Consider the following 21,014-nt stretch of genomic DNA (forward strand, 5'->3'; position numbering starts at 1 on the left):
TTGGTACATATTGGTACCAATGACACAGGAAGGAAAAGCAAAGAAGTTCAGAAAAGGGAATTTAGAGAGCTAGGTAGAAAGCTGAGAAGCAGGACCTCCTGGGTAGTAATTTCTGGACTACTGCCTATGCCACATGCCAGTGAGGGTAGAAACAGGATGATTTGGCAGATAAATGCGTGGCTGAGAAGCTGGTGCAAGGGGGCAGGGCTTCAGGTTCTTGGATCTCTTCTGAGGGAGGTATGACCTGTTCAAAAGTGATGGGTTGCACTGGAACCTGAGGGAGACCAATATTTTCGCGGGCATGTTTGTTAGAGCTTTTGGGAAGGGTTTAAACTAATTTGGCAGGGGAGTGGGAACCGGAGTGAAGGGACTCAGGATAGGACGGATGGTAAAAAGATTAAGATAGCGTGCAGTCAGACTGTTAGGAAGTGCAGGCAGGTGATGGGACGTGGCTGCCGCCAACAGGCTGAGTATCAAATCATTAGGGATGCAGAATCAGAAAGGATAGCAAATACGGTAAATTCAAGGTATTGTATTTAATTGTGCGTAGTAAAAGAAATAAGGTGGATGATCTTGTTGCACTATTACACATTGCCAGGTATGATGTTGTGGCCATCACTGAATTGTGGCTGAAGGATGGTTGTAGTTGGGACCTGAATGTCCAAGGTTACAGGTTATATTGGAGAGATAGGAAGGTAGGCAGAGGGGGTGGTGTGGCTCTACTAGTAAAGAATGGCATCAAATCAGTAGAAAGATGTGACATAGGATCAGAAGATGTTGAATCCTTGTGGGTTGAGTTAAGAAACTGTAAGAGTGAAAGGACATTGATGGCAGTTATATACAGGCCTCCCAACAGTGGCTGGGAGGTGGACCACAGATTACAACAGGAAATAGAAAAGGCGTGTCAAAAGGGCAATGTTATGGTAGTCACAGGAGATTTTAACTTGCAGGTCGATTGGGAAAATCAGGTTGGTAATGGATCTCAAGAGAGTGAGTTTGTTGAATGCCTAAGAGATGGCTTTTTAGAGCAGTTTGTCATTGAGCCTACTTTGGATCAGCTGTACTGGATTGGGTGTTATGTAATGAACCAGAGGCGATTAGAGAGCTTAAGGTAAAAGAACCCTAAGGAACCAGTGATCACAATGTCATTGAGTTCAGCTTGAAATTTGATAGGGAAAAAGTGAAGTCTGATGTAGCAGTATTACAGTGGAGTAAGGCAAATTACAGTGGTATGAGAGAGGAGCTGGCCAAAGTAAATTGGAGAGAGCTGCTGGCAGGGATGTCAGTAGAGCAGCAATGGCGTGTGTTTCTGGGAAAAATGAGGAAGGTGCAGGATATATGTATTCCAAAAATGAAGAAATAATCAAATGGTAAAATAATTCAACCGTGGCTGACAAGGGAAGTCAAAGCTATTATAAAAGCAAAAAAAAGGGCCTACAACAAAGCAAAAATTAGTGGGAAGATAGAGGATTGGGAAGTTTTTAAAAACCTACAGAGAGCAACTAAAAAAATCATTAGAAGGGAAAGGATAGAATATGAAAGCAAGCTAGCAAATAATATCAAAGTGGATAGCAAAAGTTTTTTCAAGTATGTTAAAAATAAGAGAGAAATGAGAGTGGATATAAGACTGCTAGAAAATGAGGCAGGAGAAATAATAGAGAGGGACAAGGAGATGGCTAATGAACTAAATGAGTATTTTACATCAGTCTTCACTGTGGAAGACACTAGCAATATGCCTGATGCTGTAGTGTGTGAAGGAAGAGAAGTGGAAGCAGTTACTATTACTAGAGAGAAGATGCTCAAAAAGCTGAAAGACCTAAAAGTTCATAAATCACCCAGACCAGATGAACTGCACCCAAAGAGGTAATGTTGGGGATTGTGGTGGTGTTAGAAATGATCTTTCAAAAATCACTGGACTCTGGCATGGTGCCAGAGGACTGGAAAATTGCAAATGTCACTCCACTCTTTAAGAAAGGAGGAAGGCAGCAGAAAGGAAATTATAGGCCAGTTAGCCTGACCTCAGTGGTTGGGAAGACGTTAGAGTTAATTGTTAAGGATGAGGTGATGGAGTAGTTGGTGACACAGGACAAGGTAGTACAAAGTCAGCATGGTTTCCTTCAGGAAAGATCCTGCCTGATGAACCTGTTGGAATTCTTTGAGGAGATTACAAGTAGGATAGATAAAGGGGATGCAGTGGATGTTGTATATTTGGACTTTCAGAAGGCCTTTGACAAAGTGCCACACATGATGCTGCTTAACAAGTTAAGAGCCCATAGTATTACAGGAAAGTTACTAACATGGTTAGAGCATTGGCTGATTGGTAGGAGGCAGCAAATGAGAATAAAAGGACCCTTGTCTGGTTGGCAGCCAGTGACTAGTGGTGTTCTGCAGGGATCAGTGTTGGGACCACTTCTTTTTATGCTGTATATAAATGATTTAGATGATGGAATAAATACCGTTGTTGCCTAGTTTGCAGATGATACGAAGATTGGTGGAGGGGCAGGTAGTGTTGAGGAAACAGCTAGTATGCAGAAGGACTTAGATTAAGAGAATGGGCAAGAAAGTGGCAAATGAAATACAATGTTGGAAAATGCATGGTCATGCACTTTGGTAGTAGAAATATATGTGTGGACTATTTTCTAAATGGGAGAAAATCCAGGAATCTGAGATGCAGAGGGACTTGGCAGTCCTTGGGCAGAGCATCCGTTAGTCTTGCAAGACCATGGATCTGCGCCTGGAAAGTCTTCACTCTCCAGGGCGCAGGCCTGGGCAAGGTTGTATGGAAGACCAGCAGTTGCCCATGCTGCAAGTCTCCCCTCTCCATGACACCAATGTCATCCAAGGGAAGGGCATTAGGACCCATACAGCTTGGCACCAGTGTCATCGCAGAGCAATGTATGATAAGTGCCTTGCTCAAGGACACAACACATTCCCTTGGCTGGGGCTCGAACTCACGACCTTCAGGTCGCTAGTCCAATGTCTTAACCACTTGGCCACTTGTCCACACGTGGGCAGAGCACCCTAAAGGTTAACTTACAGGTTGAGTCGGTGGTGAGGAAAAGATGTGCTGGCATTGGAGAGGGTCCAGAGGAGGTTCACAAGGATGATTCCAGGAATGAAAGGGCTATCATACGAGGAACGTTTGATGGCTCTGGGTCGGTACTCAGAATTCAGAAGGATGGGGGGGGGGGAATCTCATTAAAAGCTTTCGAGTGTTGAAAGGCCAAGACAGAGTAGATGCGGAAAGGATGTTTCCCATGGTTGGAGAGTCCAGGATAAGATGGCACAGCCTCAGGATAAAGGGGTGCCCTTTCAAAACAGAGATGCGGACAAATTCCTTTATCCAAGGGGTGCTGAATTTGTGGAATTTGTTGCAGCTCTGGAGGCCAGGTTGTTGGGTGTATTCAAGACAGAGATTGATGGGTTCTTGATTGGATATGCGTCAAAGGTTATGGGGAGAAGGCCAGGAGCTGGAGTTGAGGAGGAGAATAAAAAAGGATCAGCCATAATTGAATGACGGAGCAGACTCGATGGGCCAGATTTTGCTCCTATGTCTTATGGTCTTGTAGCCTTCGATTCAAAAGCTTAATACTGTTTCAAGAGCTACAACCGAATCCTCCTCTACTCTTCTGCATTTTAATTATTTGAAAGCAAGTGTACACTTTACTCGTATGCTGCAGATCTGATAGACTTAACTACCTTAACTGAACTGGATTCAAAATCAGGTTTACTATCACTGACATATGTCATGAAATTTGTTGTTTTGTGGCAGCAGTACAGAACAATACATAAAAATTCTAGAGTTGCGGGGGGATGGGAACCAGAGTGCCGGAGCAGTTAGTGGCGAGGTTTTGGAGACAGATGTTGGTTAGTCCTCAAAGTCAGAAATCAGAAGGTTGAGCGTGGTGTGACTAGTATCCTGAGCTGCATATATTCCAATATAAGAAGTATCGTGGGAAAGGCCAATGAGCTTAGAGCGTGGATCAACATCTGGAATTACGACATTCTGGTCATTGGTGAGACTTGATTGTAGGAGGAGCAGGATTGGCAGCTCAATATTCCAGGTTTCTGCTGTTTTAGATGTGACAGAGCAGGAGGGATTAAAGGAGGACGGTGGTGTTACTAGTTAGGGAAAATTTCACAACAGTGCTCCATCAGGACAGACTGGAGAACTTGTGAGACATTATGGGTGGAACTGAGAAATAAGAAAAGGTAATTTGTAGGTTGAGTCTGTGGTGAGGAAGGCAATGTAATGTTAGCATTTACTTCAAGAGAACTAGAATATAAAAGCAAGAATGTAACATTGAATCTGTATAAAGCACTAGTGAGACCTCACTTGGAACATTATGAGCAGTTTTGGGCACCTTACCTTAGAAAGGATGAGCTGTAACTGGAGAGGGTGAAAGGAGGTTCACGAAAATGATTCCAGATTGAATGGCTTGTCATATGAAGAGCTTTTGATGGCTCTGAGCCTGTATTCATGAATTCAGAGGAATGAGGGGTGACTTAATTTAAACCTTTGGAATGGTGAAAGGCCTTGATAGAGTGGATGTGGAGAGGATGTTTCCAATGGTGGGAGAGTCTAAGTCCAGAGCACACAGCCTTGAAAAAGAGGGATGTCCTTTTGGAACAGAGATGACAGGAATTTCTTTAGCCAGAGAGTGGTGAATCTGTGGAATTCTTTGTGACAGGCAGCTGTGGAGGCGAAGTCTTTGCATATATTTAAGGCAGAGGTTGATGGATTCTTAATTGGTCATGGCATAAAAGAATATGGGGAGAAGGCAGGAGATTGGGGCTGAGAGGAAAATTGAATCAACCATGATGAAATGGTTGAGTATACTCGATGGGCTAAATGGCCTAATTCTGCCCCTATATCTTATGGTATGACCATATTAATGGGGCTATATTATAGAGCATCGAACAGTCCAAAGGATTTAGGGGAACAAATTTGTAAAGAGATCACAGATTGATGCACGAAATAAGGTTGTTATTGTAGGTGATTTTAACTTTCCACATACTGTAAAAGGATTAGATGGAGTAGAGTTTGTCAAATGCGTTCAAGAAAGTTTCCTTCAGTAGGTAGAAGTATCAACAAGAGCATGTGCGATACTGGATCTGCTATTGGGGAATGAGATAGGGCAGGTGAAAGAAGTTTGTGTAGGAGAACACTTGGCATCTTGTAACCACAGTGTCATTAATTTTAAAGTAAACGTGAAAAGATTGGTCTGGTCCATGGACTGAGATTCTAAATAGGAGAATGCCCAATTTTGATGGTATCAGTAATGATCTGGCAAGTGTGGATTGGTCCAGGCTGTTTTCTGGCAAAGGTGTACTTGGAAAGTGGGAGGTCTTCAAAAACAAAATTGTGAAAGTATAAAGCTATATGTGTTTCAGAATAAAAGGTAAAGATAACAAGTGTAGGGAACCTTGGTTTTCAAGAGATAGTGAGGCTCTGATTAAGTGAAAAAAGGAAGTGCATAGTAGTTGTAGGCAGATGGGAACAAATGAGGTCCTTACGGAGTATAAGACATGCAAGAGAACACTAGAAAGAAATCAGGGCTAAAACAAGGCATGAAGGAGAAACCTAAGGGATTCTGCAGATATGTTAAGAGCAAAAGGATTGCAAGGGACAAAATTGGTCCTCTGGAAGGTCAGAATGGTAATCCATGTGTGGAGCCAAAACAGATGGGGGAGATCTTGAATGAATTCTTTGCATCTGTATTTACTCAGGAGGCAGACACAGAGTCTATGGAAGTGAGGCAAAATGGTATCAACTTCATGGACCCTGTTCAGAGGAGGGGTGTTTTTTCCCCTGAGGCAAATCAGGGTAGATAAATCCCCAGGACCTGACAAGGTGTTCCTTCAGATCCTAGGAAGAGAAGTGTAAAAATTGCCAGGGCCCTAGCAGAGATATTTAAAACATCCTCAGCAACAGGAGAGGTACCAGAAGATTGGATGGCAGCCAGTGTTGTTCCACAGTGTTAAAAAAAGGCTCTAAACATAAACCAGGAAATGATAGGCAGGTGAGTCTGACATCAGTTGTGGGAACATTATTGGAAGGTATTCTGAGGGACTGGATATGTACTGTAAGTGTTTGGATAGACATGGACTGATTAAGGATATTCAGCATAGCTTTGTGGGTGGTAGATCCTGTCTAACCAATTTTACAAAGTTTTTCGAGGAAGTTACCAGGGAAGTGGATGAAGGCAAGGCAGAGGATGTTGTCTACACCGTTTTTAACACGGCATTTGACAAGGTCCTGCATGGGAGGTTGGACAAGAAGGTTCAGTTGCACGGCATTCACAATGAGGTAGTAAATTGAGTTAGACATTGGTATTATGGGAGAAACCAGAGAGTGGTTGCAGGTGGTTGCCTCCCTGACTGGAAGCCTGTGACTAGTGGTGTGCCACTGGGGTCAGTGTTGGGTCCTTTGTTGTTTGTCTTCTGTATCAGTGATCTGGATGACTGGCTGCAACATAGCGTACTGGTTAGTAGAATGCTTTACAGAACAGGCAGTGCAAGTTCAATCCCCGCCACTGCCATAAGACACGAGCAGAATTAGGCTATTCAGCCCATCGTGTCTGCTCTGTCATCCATCATGGCTGATCCCAGATCCTACTCAATCCCATACACCTGCCTTCTTGCCATATCTTTTGATGCCCTGACTAATCAGGAAACTATCAACTTCCACCTTAAATATACCCACAGACTTGGCCTCCACCGCAGTCTGTGGCAGAGCATTTCACAGATTCACTCCTCTCTGGCTAAAAAAAATTCCTCCTTCCTTCTGTTTTAAAAGGTAACCCCTCAATTTTGAGGCTGTGCCCTCCAATTCTGGATACCCCTCACCATAGGAAACATCCTCTCCACATCCACCCTATCTAGTCCTTTCAACATTTGGTAGGTTTCAATGAGATCCCCACACATTCTTCTAAATTCCAGTGAGTACAGGCCCAAAGCTACAAACACTCCTCATATGTTAGCCTCTCAATTCCAGGAATTATCCTTGTGAACCTCTTTTGGACTCTCTCCAACAACAGTACATCCTTTCTAAGCTATGGAGCACAAAATTGTTGACAATACTCCAAGTGCAGCCTGACTAATGTCTTTTAAAGCCTCAGCATTATCTCCTTTATTTTATATTCTATTCCCCTTGAAATAAATGCCGACATTGCATTTGCCTTCTTTACCACAGACTCAACCTGTAAATTAACCTTCTGAGAGTCTTGCACAAGGGCTCCTAAGTCCCTCTGCACCTCTGATGTTTGAACCTTCTCCCCATTTAGATAATACTCCACACTATTGTTCCTTACCAAAATGCCTTATCAGACATTTCCCAACACTGTATTCCATCTGCCAGTTTTTTGCCCATTCTTCCAATATGTCTAAGTCCTGCTGCAATTGCATTGCTTCCTCAGCAGTATTTTCCCATCCACCTATTTTCATATCATCCGCAAACTTTGCCACAAAGCCATCGTTTCCATTAGCCAAATCGCTGACAAACAATGTGAAAAATAGTGGTCCCAATACTGACCCCTGTATAATGCCATTAATCACTGGCAGCCAACTAGAAAAGGCCCTTTATTCCCACTTGCTGCACCCTGCTTGTCAGCCATTCCTCTATCCATGCCAGTATCTTTCCTGTAATGCTGTAGTATTTTATCTTATTAAGCAGCCTCATGTGTGGCACCTTATCGAACGTCTTTTGAAAATCCAAGTAAGTGACATCTACTGCCTCTTCTTTGTCCACTCTGCTTGTTACTTCCTTGAAGAACTCTTAGCAGATTTGTCAGGCAAGATTTCCCTTTACAGTAACTATGCTGACTTTGACTTAGTTTATAATTAGTCTTCAAGTACCCCGAAACCTCATCCTTAATAATGGACACCAACACTTTCCCAACCACTGAGGTTAGGCTAACTGGCCTATAATTTCCTTTCTTTTGTCTTCCTCACTTATTAAAGAGTGGAGTGACATTTGCAATTTTCCAGTCCTCCGGGACCATGCCAGAATCGTGATTCTTGAAATATCATGACCATTGCATCTGTTATCTCTTCAGCAGCCTCCTTCAGGGCTCTGGGATGTAGTCCATCTGGTCCAGGTCATTTATTCACCTAAAGACCTTTCAGTTTGCCTAGCACTTTTTCCTTTGTAATAGCAATGGCACTCACGGATCTCTGGCATTCAGCTTGTATCTTTCACGGTAAAGACTGAAGGAAAGTACTTGTTCAGTTCATCTGCCATTTCTTTGTCCTCCATTACTACCTCACCAGCATCATTTTCTAGTGGTCCATTATCAACTGTCACCTCCCTTTTATGCTTTATATAACTAAAAAAGCTTTTAGTATCCTGCTTTATATCATCCGCTTGATTGCCCTCATTTTTCTTTTCCCTTCTTATAGCTTTGTTAGTTGCCTTTTGTTGGATTTTAAAAGCTTCCAAGTCATCCAACTTCCCACTCACTCTTGCTACCTTATATGCCCTTTCCTTGGCTTTTATGCAGTCCTTAACTCCCCCTGTCAGCCACGGTTGCCTCGCCCTGCAGTTTGAGAACTACTTCTGTGGGATATATCTGTCCTGCACACTGCAACCTATTCTCAGAAACTTCATTCACCGCTGTTCTGCTATCATCACCGCACGTATCCACCTCCAATCCATCTGGGCAAGCTCCTCTCTCATGCCTTTGTAATTCCTGTTATTCCATTGCAATACTGATACGTTTGACTTGTGCTTCTCCCTCTCAAATTGCGGTATGAATTCGATCATATTATGATCACTGCCTCCTATATGTTCTTTTACGTTAAGCTGACTAAAAAATATGGGTTATAACATAACACTCCATCTAAGATAGCCTTTCCCCTAGTATGCTCGAGTACAAACTGCTCTTAAAAAGTCATCTCTTAGGGATTCAACAAATTCCCTCTCTTGCAATCTGACATTAATCTGCCTGAAAGGAGTTTGTTCCACCGGGTGCTCTGGTTTCTCCCCACAGTTCAAAGACGTACCAGTTGTTAGGTTAATTGGTCATTGTAAATGGTCCAGTGATTAGGCTCAGATTACATTGGGGAATTGCTAGACAGCAAAGTTCGAAGGACCTGTAGGACCTACTCTGTGCTGTATGTCAATAAGTAATTAAATTATGTGGTTAACTAGATCAGCAAATTTGCCGATGACACCAGGTTTGGGAGTGTAGTGGGCAGTAAGGACGGTTGTCATGGCTTGCAGAAGGATCTGCATCAGCTGGAAAAATGGGCTGAAAAATGGCGGATGGAATTTAATGCAGACAAGTTTGGCACTTCGGTAGGACCAACCAGGGTAGGTTTTACATAGTTCGACCATGCCTCAGTGATTAGAATAATGTCATAGCCCCATATGTTAATTAAAGCTTTGACTCCTTGTACTGAAATGGTTATCATTTAGATTTGAATTTCCATTGTGCTTTTAATCTGCTTGCTCTGCCTACTGGACTTCATACCCTTCTCCACATGACTGTTTTCCACAAATACACAGCTTCTCTGAACCCCTTTTCCCTGTCCTCTTAGTTTAAACCTTCCCCTAATAACATTAGCAAACCTCTCCATTAGGATATTGGTCCATTGATTGGAGAACAACCTTTCCTCGTATGCATCCCAAGGATCCAAGAACCAAAGACCTATCCCTCTACAGGGTCCCTTCAGCAATGCATTCATTTGACCAACACTTCTATTCCAACATTCACTATCTCGAATTATTTGTTTATTTAGTGATGTGGCAGGAAGTAGGCCCTTCCAGACCTTTGAGCCACAGCAACTCCACAATCCCAATTAACCCAATCACAGGACAATTTACAATAACCAGTTAACTTACCCAGTACATCTTTAGACTGTGGGAGGAAATCAGCGTACCCTGGGGAAAACCCACACATTCCATGGGGAGGATGTACAGAGATCCTCTCAGAACGGTGCAGTCTTGAATGGCAAACTCTGGAATGTCCCAAGCTGTAATAGCGACACACCTAACCGCTACATCACCACAGCATTGGAAACTTTCCAGAGATTACACTCTTTGAAATCCTACTCTTAAATGGCTACATAGCTCCCTCAATTCATGTTAGAGGACTTCATCCCTTGTTCAGTATGCTTTATGGAATTTTATAAATTTGTGAGGGGCACAGATTGGATAGATAGATTAGTTTTCCAAGGTAAGCTTAGAATTGGAAGGACAATTTTTAAGGTGAGAGGGGAGATCTGAGAGAAATTTTATGCACAGTGGGTGGTGAAAATCTGGAATGAGCTGCCAGAGGAGGTGGTGGGGTAGGTGCAGTTACAGTGCTTAAAAGGCATTTGGGCGGCAATCAGATAGGAAAGCCGTAAAGAAAATTTTTGACTCACACATGTTTGAAATCTGGAATGTTGAGGGAGTGGTAGAGGCAGATAACTTCAGTCACTTGAATCACCGAGACATAGTAGGCCACTAATCAAGTGTTGCTAAATGGGGTTAGCATAAGTGATGGTCATCCGCTGAGCCAAAGAGCCTGTTTTTGTGTTGTGTGAGTCTGTGACTGCTGTCTATAATTAGCTACATTATTTGAATGAGGTAATCAGATAGCATGGGAAGTGTTGATTAAAAAATATATATTTGAATTGGCTATTGAGGTGTTTGAGCTCCATCTATTATAGATAACACTAATTCATCAATAATACAATTTTAATCTGTCCACAGGTAAAATAAAGACCATGTCTACCATTTTATAAGTATTCTTGTGCAGCTGTTATCTCCAGCAGGTGTCCCCATTCATCAAGTATTGGCAGGAGGTCCAAATGCCAGCAATAAATATGTTTAAACTGTGTCTACCAGTGTAATTGTAATCTTACATCTTTGGCTTGCATCACCCTCCTCCACTGACAAGTTGGTAGAATTTCTGCATTTGAGGAATGAGATGTTTGAGGTTATTGTCAGGATGTGATGTTACAAGTCCATTGTTAGATACTGCTATAATTTCCTTTTCTCTATCAATGCACTGATTGGATACTGATTGCTATATCACCAAGAAAGTTTTCATACTGAGATGTTGCATTTTCTCTATTAAAGCTCCAAGTTTTGCTGACAGTTAAGACCTCCTTCATACTGGTCTTATCCAACATTCTTCAGGGAGGATGTTTCATATTTTATAAAAAGCAGAAACTATATGACAAATATATCTTGTAAAAGGTGGAGAGGTTTCAAAATTCAAACATTCAGTCATTTAATATGGAGTAAATAGTAGTGATGTGGTATTTGGTATGTTGAAGTATTGAATATAATACTTCACACTGTTGGGTGTTGCAGTGGGACAATAATTGGCTTAAACTGCACTCTAGAGTATTGTGTATACTTCTGGTCAGCACACTACATGAAGGATGTAGTAGCACCAAAGAAGAAATTCACCAGGATGTTGCCAAGGATGGAGAGCTGTAGGTATAAGCAGAGATTGAATAGACTCGGGCTATTCTTACTTGAATGTAGAAGGCTGGGGAATGACCTTAGAACATTTAAAATGGAGCAGTATAACCAGCACAGGAATGGGCTCGTTTGGACTAGGATGCCAATCCATGCTAACCCCATCTGCCTGTGTGTGATCTACTACTCCTATGTATTCCCTTAGAGGTTCAGAAAATTACGAAGAGCATATATAAAATGGAAAGTTAGATTCTAGAATTGGGAGGGCACCGGTTTAATGTGAGAGAGGATAAATCAAGAGATCTTAAGAGGTAAGTTTTCCTTACACAAGATGGGAGGTGTATGGAGCAAGTTCCCAAAAGAAGTAGCAGAGGCAGATACAATCACCTTATAAAAAACCATATGGGCAGGTACATGAAGACGAGTAGTTAGACAGATACAGGCCTAATGCAAACAGGTAGGATTAGCTTAAATGAGCATCACAGTCATCCTGGATAATGTAGGTCTCAAGGGTCCATTTCTGTGCGGTATGCTTCTGTGACAGAGCACTGTGTTTTAAACAGATTTTAATAAATAGAAATCCTTAAAGAAAAAAAGCAAATCCTAGATTTGTACAATTAATTTGTTTCATTACAACTGGATTTGCTGGAGGTGAGAACTATTAGAGTAGCTCCATGATAAATATGGAAAAAAAACTGCTGGTATAATTTCTTGCTGGAAGCAAATTAAGATTGCATAGTAGAAGTTTTAGTAGTCTCTTTGAACAAATTTGAAAAGATAGTAAAAGGAATTTACAAATTAGGCATTAAAAGTACAGAATATCGCAAAGTAAACCTTTTGATAGTTTGAATAGTTAACTCTTTGGTTATAAAATATTAACCCTAATCATTTACAATTATATTTTGTTCTGCTTTTTCTTCAGCCAGAGGGGTAAGAAGCCTTTCAAATCATTACGAAACCTGAAAATTGACCTTGATCTTGCAGTGGAGGGTGACTTAAGTATTATAATGGCCATGGCTGAGAAATTAAAACCAGGCCTTCACTCATTTATCTTCGGAAAATCTTTCCACACAAGCATACAAGAACGCGATGTACTAATGTCACTTTAGAGAGAATTTATGTAAATTGTATTTTACATTAATGTGAATAATAATTTGCCTGTACTTGAAAATGTCTAATTGAGTCTAAATATTAATTTTAAAATCCGTGTCATACAAGAATACAGAACTTCTATTTAACGCAATGATACTGAGACAAGTTAGGAAATAAATTTGATTGTTTACAGTGTAACTAAAGTTCTCAGCATTTATCTTTTGATATTTGTGTACATGTTATTTTCTTTGAAAACAGTTGTTTAATATTTCTAAATTTAACCTCAAAATGCCTACCTTGAGATATTTTATTGCAAGTTAGATATTTAATCACTAATTTCATCATAACTAAATGTTCTTTTTTTGCTTCAGTCATAAATCATGGTATCTCATTCATATCCATTTGGCTTACTGTTTCCATGCCATGTAATGATTCTCAACCTTTTGAGTCTGTTTTGCTATTATATTAGATCATGTCTGATTTCATCCCTTATTACCTGGCTTAAACAATTGCAATCAGGAAAAATTGCTCTGTTTTCCTCTGCCAGCCTGAACAAGGAAGCTTGCAAACATTTTTTAAGCATTTCTCTTTAAACTGAACCTGCATATTACTGCTGCTATTCACCCTCATAGTAACTCTGTAACTCAATTATTAGGTTTGAAGATACTCAACAGAAGCAAAACTGCTACACAATATTTCAATTTCTTAGCAAATTATGATTATTTAAGTTGACCAATAAATTGGCTGTGTGGGATATTTTACTATATAAACCTAGAAAGCCCACAGCCTTTGTCAAAGCTGTAGACCAACCACAGCCTCAGCCCAGATCATTTGCAGGCTTGCTTGTCAAGGCGTCGGACTGGCAACTGAAAGGTGATCTTGATAAGCAACTTGAGTACCCTGACTTCATCATAGTCATCATCACTGAGGCCTGACGTGGTCATTCTATCAGAAACCTCGAAGCAGGTTGACATGGTGAAAATGACAGTGCCTTGGGAAGACTGGATTGAGGAGGCATTTGAGTGTAAGAAGGCCAAATTCCAGGGGCTGGTAGAGCACAGAGTTGGACAGCACAGTGCGAGCCTGTAGAGTGAGGTGTAAAGGTTTTGCTGGCTGTTTGCTCTGCAGAACCTACTTTCTCCTTGGCAAAAAAAGGAACCTTCACCACTATCACAAAGGCTGCTGAGCGAGCCTCCAGGTGGCTTTAGATCAAAAGGTGTGACCGGTGGACGAATGCTGCTGGGACACAAGCCAAGGCCTGATCAACCCTGGCTAGGTCACCTGGGCAAAGATGTCTGGTGTTGAAAGACCCAAAGCACCCAATGGCTCCAGTTTACATCACTGTTGATGTGTCCCAGTGCATCCAAGGGTGCATCTCAGGTTGCATAAATGCAAGTCGTTATGATGATTAGTTTTTGCAGATTTTGGCACTCAAATGGAAGAAAGCTGCCACAACAGTCTGGTAATCTCTGGTGTGAACAAACTGTTTTCCCACATAGTTCACCATTAGAAGCCAGTTAAAAGGAATATTTAGCTAATACACAATATTTAGCTAATAGTTAGAATGTTTTATTGGGAACTTGAGCATGTAGAACATTAAAGTAAATTGTCTGAAAAATGGCAGATAGAATTTAATGCAGACATGTGTGAGGTGTTGCACTTTGAGAAGACCAACCAGGGTAGGGCTTACATGATTGGTAGGGCACTGAGGAGGGTGATAGAACAGGGTGGTCTGGGAATACAGATCCATAATTCCATGAAAGTGGTGTCACAGGTAGAAAGGGTTGTAAAGAAAGCTTTTGGCTCATTGGCCTTCATAAATCAATGCACTAAGTACAGGAGTTGGGATGTTATGTTGAAATTGTATGAGACATTGGTGAGATCTAACTTGGAGTATTGTGAGCAGTTTTGGTCACCTACCTGCAGGAAAGGTGGAAATAAGATTGAAAGACTACAGAAAAAAATTACAAGGATGTTGCCGGAACTTGAGAACCTGAGTTACAGGGAAATGTTGAATAAGATGCAAGGACTTTATTTCCTAGAATGTAGAAGATTGAGGGGAGATTCAATAAAGGTATAGAAAATTATGAGGAGTATAGGTAGGGTAAATGAAAGCAGTTCTTTTTCCACTGAAGTTGGTACAAGTAGAGGTCAAGGATTGAGATGAAACGTGTAAAGGAAACATGAGAGGGATCTTCACTCAGAGGATGGTGAGAGTGTGGAATGAACTGCCAGTGCAAGTAGTGGAGGCAGGGTCGATTTCAATAATTAAGAGAAATTTGGATAGGTACCTGGATGAGAGGGCTATGTTCTGGGTGCAGGTTGATGGAATTAGGCAGTTTCAAATGGTTTGGCAAGAACTAGATGGGCCGAAGGGCCTGTTTCTGTACAGCAGTGTTCCATGCCTCTGATTCTATATAAGTTTCAATGTTCAAGATTATTTGTGGTTACAGTCTAGGTTTTTTTTAAGGTATGGGTTATCTAAGCAATTACATCTTGACAAGTCAGTAAAAACTTCCTTGCATCCCACACAATAAACAGAGACATTTATATACTTTATGACAAGACTGTTTCATGAATATCTGATTTTTTTTTTAACATTTTAACTATTTTCCCATGGTTACAATAAAGGAAGCTGCAAGATGAAGCAACCTGTGCAGAAGGATTGGATGCTGTGGCAAATGAGTCCCAGAATTGCAAGGCAACTTCACAGGCTTTCCAATCTGGGTATATTATTGAGAAATAAAAAGTATATTTAAAAATAAATAAGGCAGAAATTTGGCAGCATCTCTAGGAAGAGGTGCTGCCTGGCCTGCCGCATTCACCAGCAACTTTTATGTGTGTTGCTTGAATTTCCAGCATCTGCAGAATTCCTGTTGTTTGTAAGGCAGAAATGTAATGTTTTTGCTCAAAAGTAAAGGATGGGATTTTTCTTCTGTTAAAAGGTCATATTGCAAAGTTGTATCTTAGCAAAGCAAAGTACAGTGCCTATAAAAAAAAAGTATTCACCACCTTAGAAGTTTTCATGTTTTATTGTTTTACAACATTGGATCACACTGGATTTAATTTGGCTTTTTTGACACTGATCAACAGAAAAAGACACTTTCATGTCAAAGTGAAAACAGATCTCTACATAGTGATCGAAATTTATTATAACTATAAAATAGAATAACTGATTGTGTACGTATTCAACCCCCTTCTAGACAGTATTTAGTAGATGCACCTTTGGCAGCAATTACAGTCTTGAGTCTCTGTGGATAGGTCTCTATCAGCTTTACACATTGAACACTGCAATTTTCCCCATTCTTTACAAAACTGCTCAAGCTCTGTCAGATTATGTGGGGATCATGAGTGAACAGCACTTCAAGTTCAGCCATACATTTTCAATTGGATTGAAGTCTGGACTCTGACTTGGCCACTCCAGGACATTAACTTCATTGTTTTTAAGCCCTTCCTGTGTAGCTTTGACTTTATGCTTAGGGTCATTGTCTTGCTGGAAAACAAATCTCCCAATTTACAGTTTTCTCTGCACCAAGTTTTCCTCCAGGATTTCTCTGTATTGTGTTGCATTCATTTTACCCATTAACTTCACAAGCCTTCCAGGGCCAGCTGCAGTGAAGCACCCCCACAGCATGATGCAATCACCATCATACTTCACAGTAGGGATGCTGTGTTTTTGATTATCTCTGGTGGTTGGCTTACACCAAACAGCATTTAGTCTGATGGCCTGAAAACTCAATTTTGGTTTCATCAGACTGTCGAATCTTCCAGCTGACTCCCACATGCCTTCTGGCAAACTCTAGCTGAGGTTTCTTGTGAGTTTTTTTTCAACAGTGACTTTCTCTTTGTCACTCCCCCATAAAGCACCGACTGGACAAGCATCAGGGTAACTGTTGTATGTGCAGTCTCGGCCACTGAAGCTTGTAACTCCTGCAGAGATTCATAGGTCTCTTGCTGACCCCCTTCACTTGTCCCCTTCTTGCACAGTCACTCAGTTTTTAAGGACAGCTTGCTCTAGGCAGATTTATAGCTCTGCCATATTCTTTCTATTTCTTGACGATTGAATTAACTAGTCCAATAGAGATTCAGTAACTTGGAAATTTTCTTGTATCCATCTCTGATTTGTGCTTTTCAATAACCTTTTTAGGGAATTGCTTGGGAGTGTTCTTTTGTCTTCATGGTGTAGTTTTTGCCAGGATACTGACTCGCTAGCAGTTGGACCTCCCAGATACAGGTGTATTTTTACTACAATCAATTGAAACACCTTGACTGCACACAGGTCTCCAAAAGCAGATCTCCATTTAACTAATTATGTGACTTCTGAAACCAGTGGGTTGTACCAGTGATGATTTGGTGTGTCATATTAGAGGGGGCTGAATACTTAAGCAATCAATTATTTTGTATTTATATTTGTAAGTAATTTAAATCACTTTGTAGAGATCTGTTTTTACTTTGACGAAGAGTCTTCTTTTCTGTTGATCAGTGTGAAAAAAAAAATGCCAAATTAAATCCATTGTGATTCAATGTTGTAGAATAATAAAATGTAAAAACTTCTAAGTGGGGTGAATACTTTTTATAGGCACTGCCTACAAAAAGAATTGGTTTATTATCACCGGCATGGGTTGAGAAATTTGTTAACATCAGCAGTACAATGCAATACATGATAATATAGGAAAAAATGTAAATCAATTACTGTAAATATATCTGTATATTAAATAGATTGAAATAGTGCAAGAATAAAAATTATATATATTAAGTATAATGGACACTGGAAATTAGGTGACTGAGTACTGCTGGTCAAGTACACTCAGTGTGCACTTGCTCGTTAAAATCAAGTATCTAATCAATTATGTGGCAACAACTCAATGCATAAAAAAATGGTTAAGAGGTTCATTTTTTTGTTCAGATCAAACATCAGAAAGGTAAAGAAATGTGACCTATGGAATGATTGTTGGTGCCAGATGGGGTGGTTTGATTACCTCAAAAAACTGCTGTTCCCCTGGGATGTTCTCACACAACCGTCTTGAGTTTACAGAGAATGGTGCGAAAAACAAAAAAAAATCAAGTGAGTAGCATTTCTGTGGGTGAAAGCACCTTGTTATTGAGAGAAGTCAGAGGAAAATGGCCAGACTGGTTCAAGCTGACAGGCAACAGTAACTCAAATAACCACATGTTACAATGATGATGCGCAGAAGAGCATCTCTGAATGCACAACATGCTGAACGTTGAAGTTGTTGGGCTACAGTGGCAGAGGACTACAAGCATACACTCTGGCCACTTTATTAGTTACCTCCTGTACCTAATAAAGTAGTCACTTGGTGTAGATTGAAAATATATCTGTCAGAAATCTCTGCAACAGTGCATGCCTTTTCTTCCAATTTGATATTATTTTGAGAGTTTTTGCAGATGGATCAGTCTTTTCAATGTAAAGATTTACAAAATACCTCTTAAATGTTTATCACTGCTATCCATCAAATTGTAATCTATTTTATCAATCTACTATATTGTGCCTTTATATCTTAATATTTGCCTGAATTTAAGAACTTGCTTTACGTGGTTTCTCACTTTTTGACTGAATGTTATAGTCCCTCAGAAGATCCTACATTATGAGATTATCACATATAACCCAATCTAAAATTGTTTCTTGGTTAATTCTGCAAAATACTGCTCTCAGACATTGTGCCAAATACACTCTGCAAACTTGTTCTCTAACCTGTCTTCAACACTTTGGATTATTCAATTTATATAAAAATTAAATTCACCCATAATTATTACAGTACCTTTCTTTCTAGCCCCTGTTATATCTTGTTTTGCAGTGTCCTCGAGTGTTGCTACTATTAAGGGAAAAAGAACTATAGTCATTTAGCAATATAGCAGTGAATTTTTCCCCTGTATGTTTGTACCAGCACTCAGTTGGTTTCCTGAGTGAAGAAAATTTTTCATCACAGCTACTGTGCCTCCTATTCCTTTCTATCTTTTTGGAATGTTAAAATGCCCAGAATATCCTGTTCACAGCCATGGTCATTTCGCCATCATATTTTGTCATGTCTATCTCAACATCCCTACTCTATGTCTACTGTCAAATTACCTTGCTTGTAAAAATGTGTGCACTTAGTTAAAGGGCTTCTCATCTTGTCTGTATTTACTGATTTTTTTTAAAATGTTTGCATACTGTTCCTTCCTGACGGATTTGGGTTTTCTCCTTTGCTGCCCTGCATTATCAGAATCAGGTTTATTATCAAAGTAGTGGTGAGGTAGTATTCATGGGTTAAAGTGCCATTCAGAAACCTGATGGCAGGGGGAAAGAAGCTGTTCCTAAAATGGTGAGTGTATGTCTTCAGGCTCGTAAACCCTTCCCGGATAGTAGAAATGAGAAGAGGGCATGTTCTGGGTGGTGAGATTCCTTAATGAAGAAAACTGCCTCCTTGTGCCAAAGATGGAGCTGCCCACTCAGTGAAGACTGGTATGTGTTCTCCCAGCTTCCTCTTTTAGAAGTCCACCATTCCTTGGTCTTACTGATATTGAGTGCAAGGTTGTTGTTGCAACATCACTCTACATATCTCATTCCTTTATGCTTCATCACCATCTGAGAGTCTGCCATCAGTTGCGACAACGGTGAATTTATAAATGACGTTTGAGATATGCTTAGCCATATATTTGTGTGTGTAGAGAGAATAGACCTGTAAGTTCAGCACTCATTCTTGAGTTGCGCCAGTGTTGGTTGTCAGCAAGGAGGAGATGTTATTTCCAATCCACATTGAATGTGGTCTCCTGATGAAGCAGTCAAGGATCCAATTGCAGAGGGAAACACAGACGGACAAGTTTTGAAGTTTGTTGATTAGTATTGAGAAGATGGTGTTGAACACTGAGCTGTAATCAATACACAGCAGGCTGATGTAGATATTTCTCTTGCGCAGGTTGTCCAAGGTTGAGTGGAAAGCCTGTGAGATTGCATCTATTACGGCAGTGGGTCCATATCCTTGCTTAGGAGGAGTTAATTCTAGCCATGACCTACCTCGAGGCACTTCATCACCTTGACCTTTCTCTAATTTTCTAAGCTTCCGTTCACCAAAGCCCTTCTTCATTCCCACATGCTTACCCCGAATTCCCTTAATATTTACTCTGAGCAATAGCTCATAATGCTGGGTTGTCTGATTGGAATTTCCCAGAATAAATTATGTGTGCACAAATGAGCTTCCATGCTCTGATAGCATTGATGCTTTGGAATACTGACATGGTCTCTGATTGGGAGAACTTGCCATGGAGAATTTGCAGAAGGTATTTATCAACATGCATACTTCCTGACATGGGAAATACATTGATTTATCTAATATACATAAAAGCTGCAAATTCTAATCTCTTGAGTTCAACCTATAATTGCCATTTTTTGGTCAGAATATGATTTACTTCCTCCTCAAAGTACACTGAGCTCAGAAATGAAGGCAGTTAATTTTTTATGCCTATTTTAAAAAAGGATGAAGCACTAACTGTCCCTCAAAAGAAGATTCCCATAAATTTCTAACATTTATAGATAGCTCAATACCTCCCGTCTTCAGCATGTATATTTTGAGACTACAGCGATAGTAGATATATGTGAAAATATCTTTTTATGTCATAGTCACTTAATTTCTCCACTTTTGACTGTATTGGAAAACTGCAGACTTCTTTCAAATTAATTCCTCATTAGTATTCATTTCTATGACTCACCTGCTGTGAGAAGTTCCCTCCCCTGTGAATAACATGATGAATAATGTGATGTTCATTTGAAATAAACATACAGCCATCAGTCTGTGTCCTACAGAACTTCGTTTGATGTGATTATTATGTTCAGTAGCAAAATATATCAATATTTTATGTTAATTATGTAGCCAGACCTACAGGGAAATCAGAATATGCTGTGAACTGCACAGAAAATAAGCAGTAAATCTTCACTATATGATACGTGCACAATGCCCAACTGCCCAACAGTTGACCACCTGCTTAATTAAGCTCTGTTGCCTGGCCCCCATTTTAATTGAAGTTCTGATTGTAAGTATGGTACAGCTATGTAGTTAATTCAAGCATCCTGGATAATGATTGTACCTCTGTCTTATAGTACAGGAATAATCTTCGGCGTTCCCTGGATGGCCTCATCTTGCATATGTCAAATCTTGTGATTATATGTACTTCTTTCAATTTAGAATGTGGTATGTACTGTACATTACCCACTGTTTTGGGAAGACTAAGCACAAATTGTCTGACTGCTTTGCTGAATACGACTGTCCAGTCTGCAAGGTTCCAGATCTCTTTAATTTTCCTATTTACATCTACTCTGCCCTTTCCATCCTCAGCACTGCTATTCAAATAAAGGTCAGTTTAAGGCTAAAGAAAACCAGCCTTCCAGCTGTGCATAATGCAGCCTTCCAAACTTAATAACTCAACAAGCAGTGCCTGTTGGGACTTCTCTACGGAGCAGATCACAGAGTGTGTCGGAGACAGTTCCTTGCGGAGTTTATGTGCCAGTTTT

The 21,014-nt window shown here is 40.4% G+C and overlaps 1 protein-coding gene across 3 annotated transcripts in view; it reads left to right on the top strand.

Annotated features, from left to right (window-relative positions):
* The window catches only part of c9orf72 (C9orf72-SMCR8 complex subunit), a 55,072-nt gene extending 39,786 nt beyond the window's left edge, over nt 1–15,286 (top strand). The window contains exon 9 of one of the 3 annotated variants that reach the window (XM_063048909.1): nt 12,339–15,286. In XM_063048909.1, coding sequence (XP_062904979.1) covers nt 12,339–12,525 — 187 coding nt within the window. In that variant the 3' untranslated portion in view covers nt 12,526–15,286. The remainder of the gene's footprint in view (nt 1–12,338) is intronic. The other 2 variants (XM_063048908.1, XM_063048910.1) reach the window with 2 other exon arrangements.
* Nucleotides 15,287–21,014: the final 5,728 nt, after the last annotated feature.

This window comes from Mobula hypostoma, chromosome 5 (genome assembly GCF_963921235.1).
Source record: "Mobula hypostoma chromosome 5, sMobHyp1.1, whole genome shotgun sequence".
NCBI lineage: Eukaryota > Metazoa > Chordata > Chondrichthyes > Myliobatiformes > Myliobatidae > Mobula > Mobula hypostoma.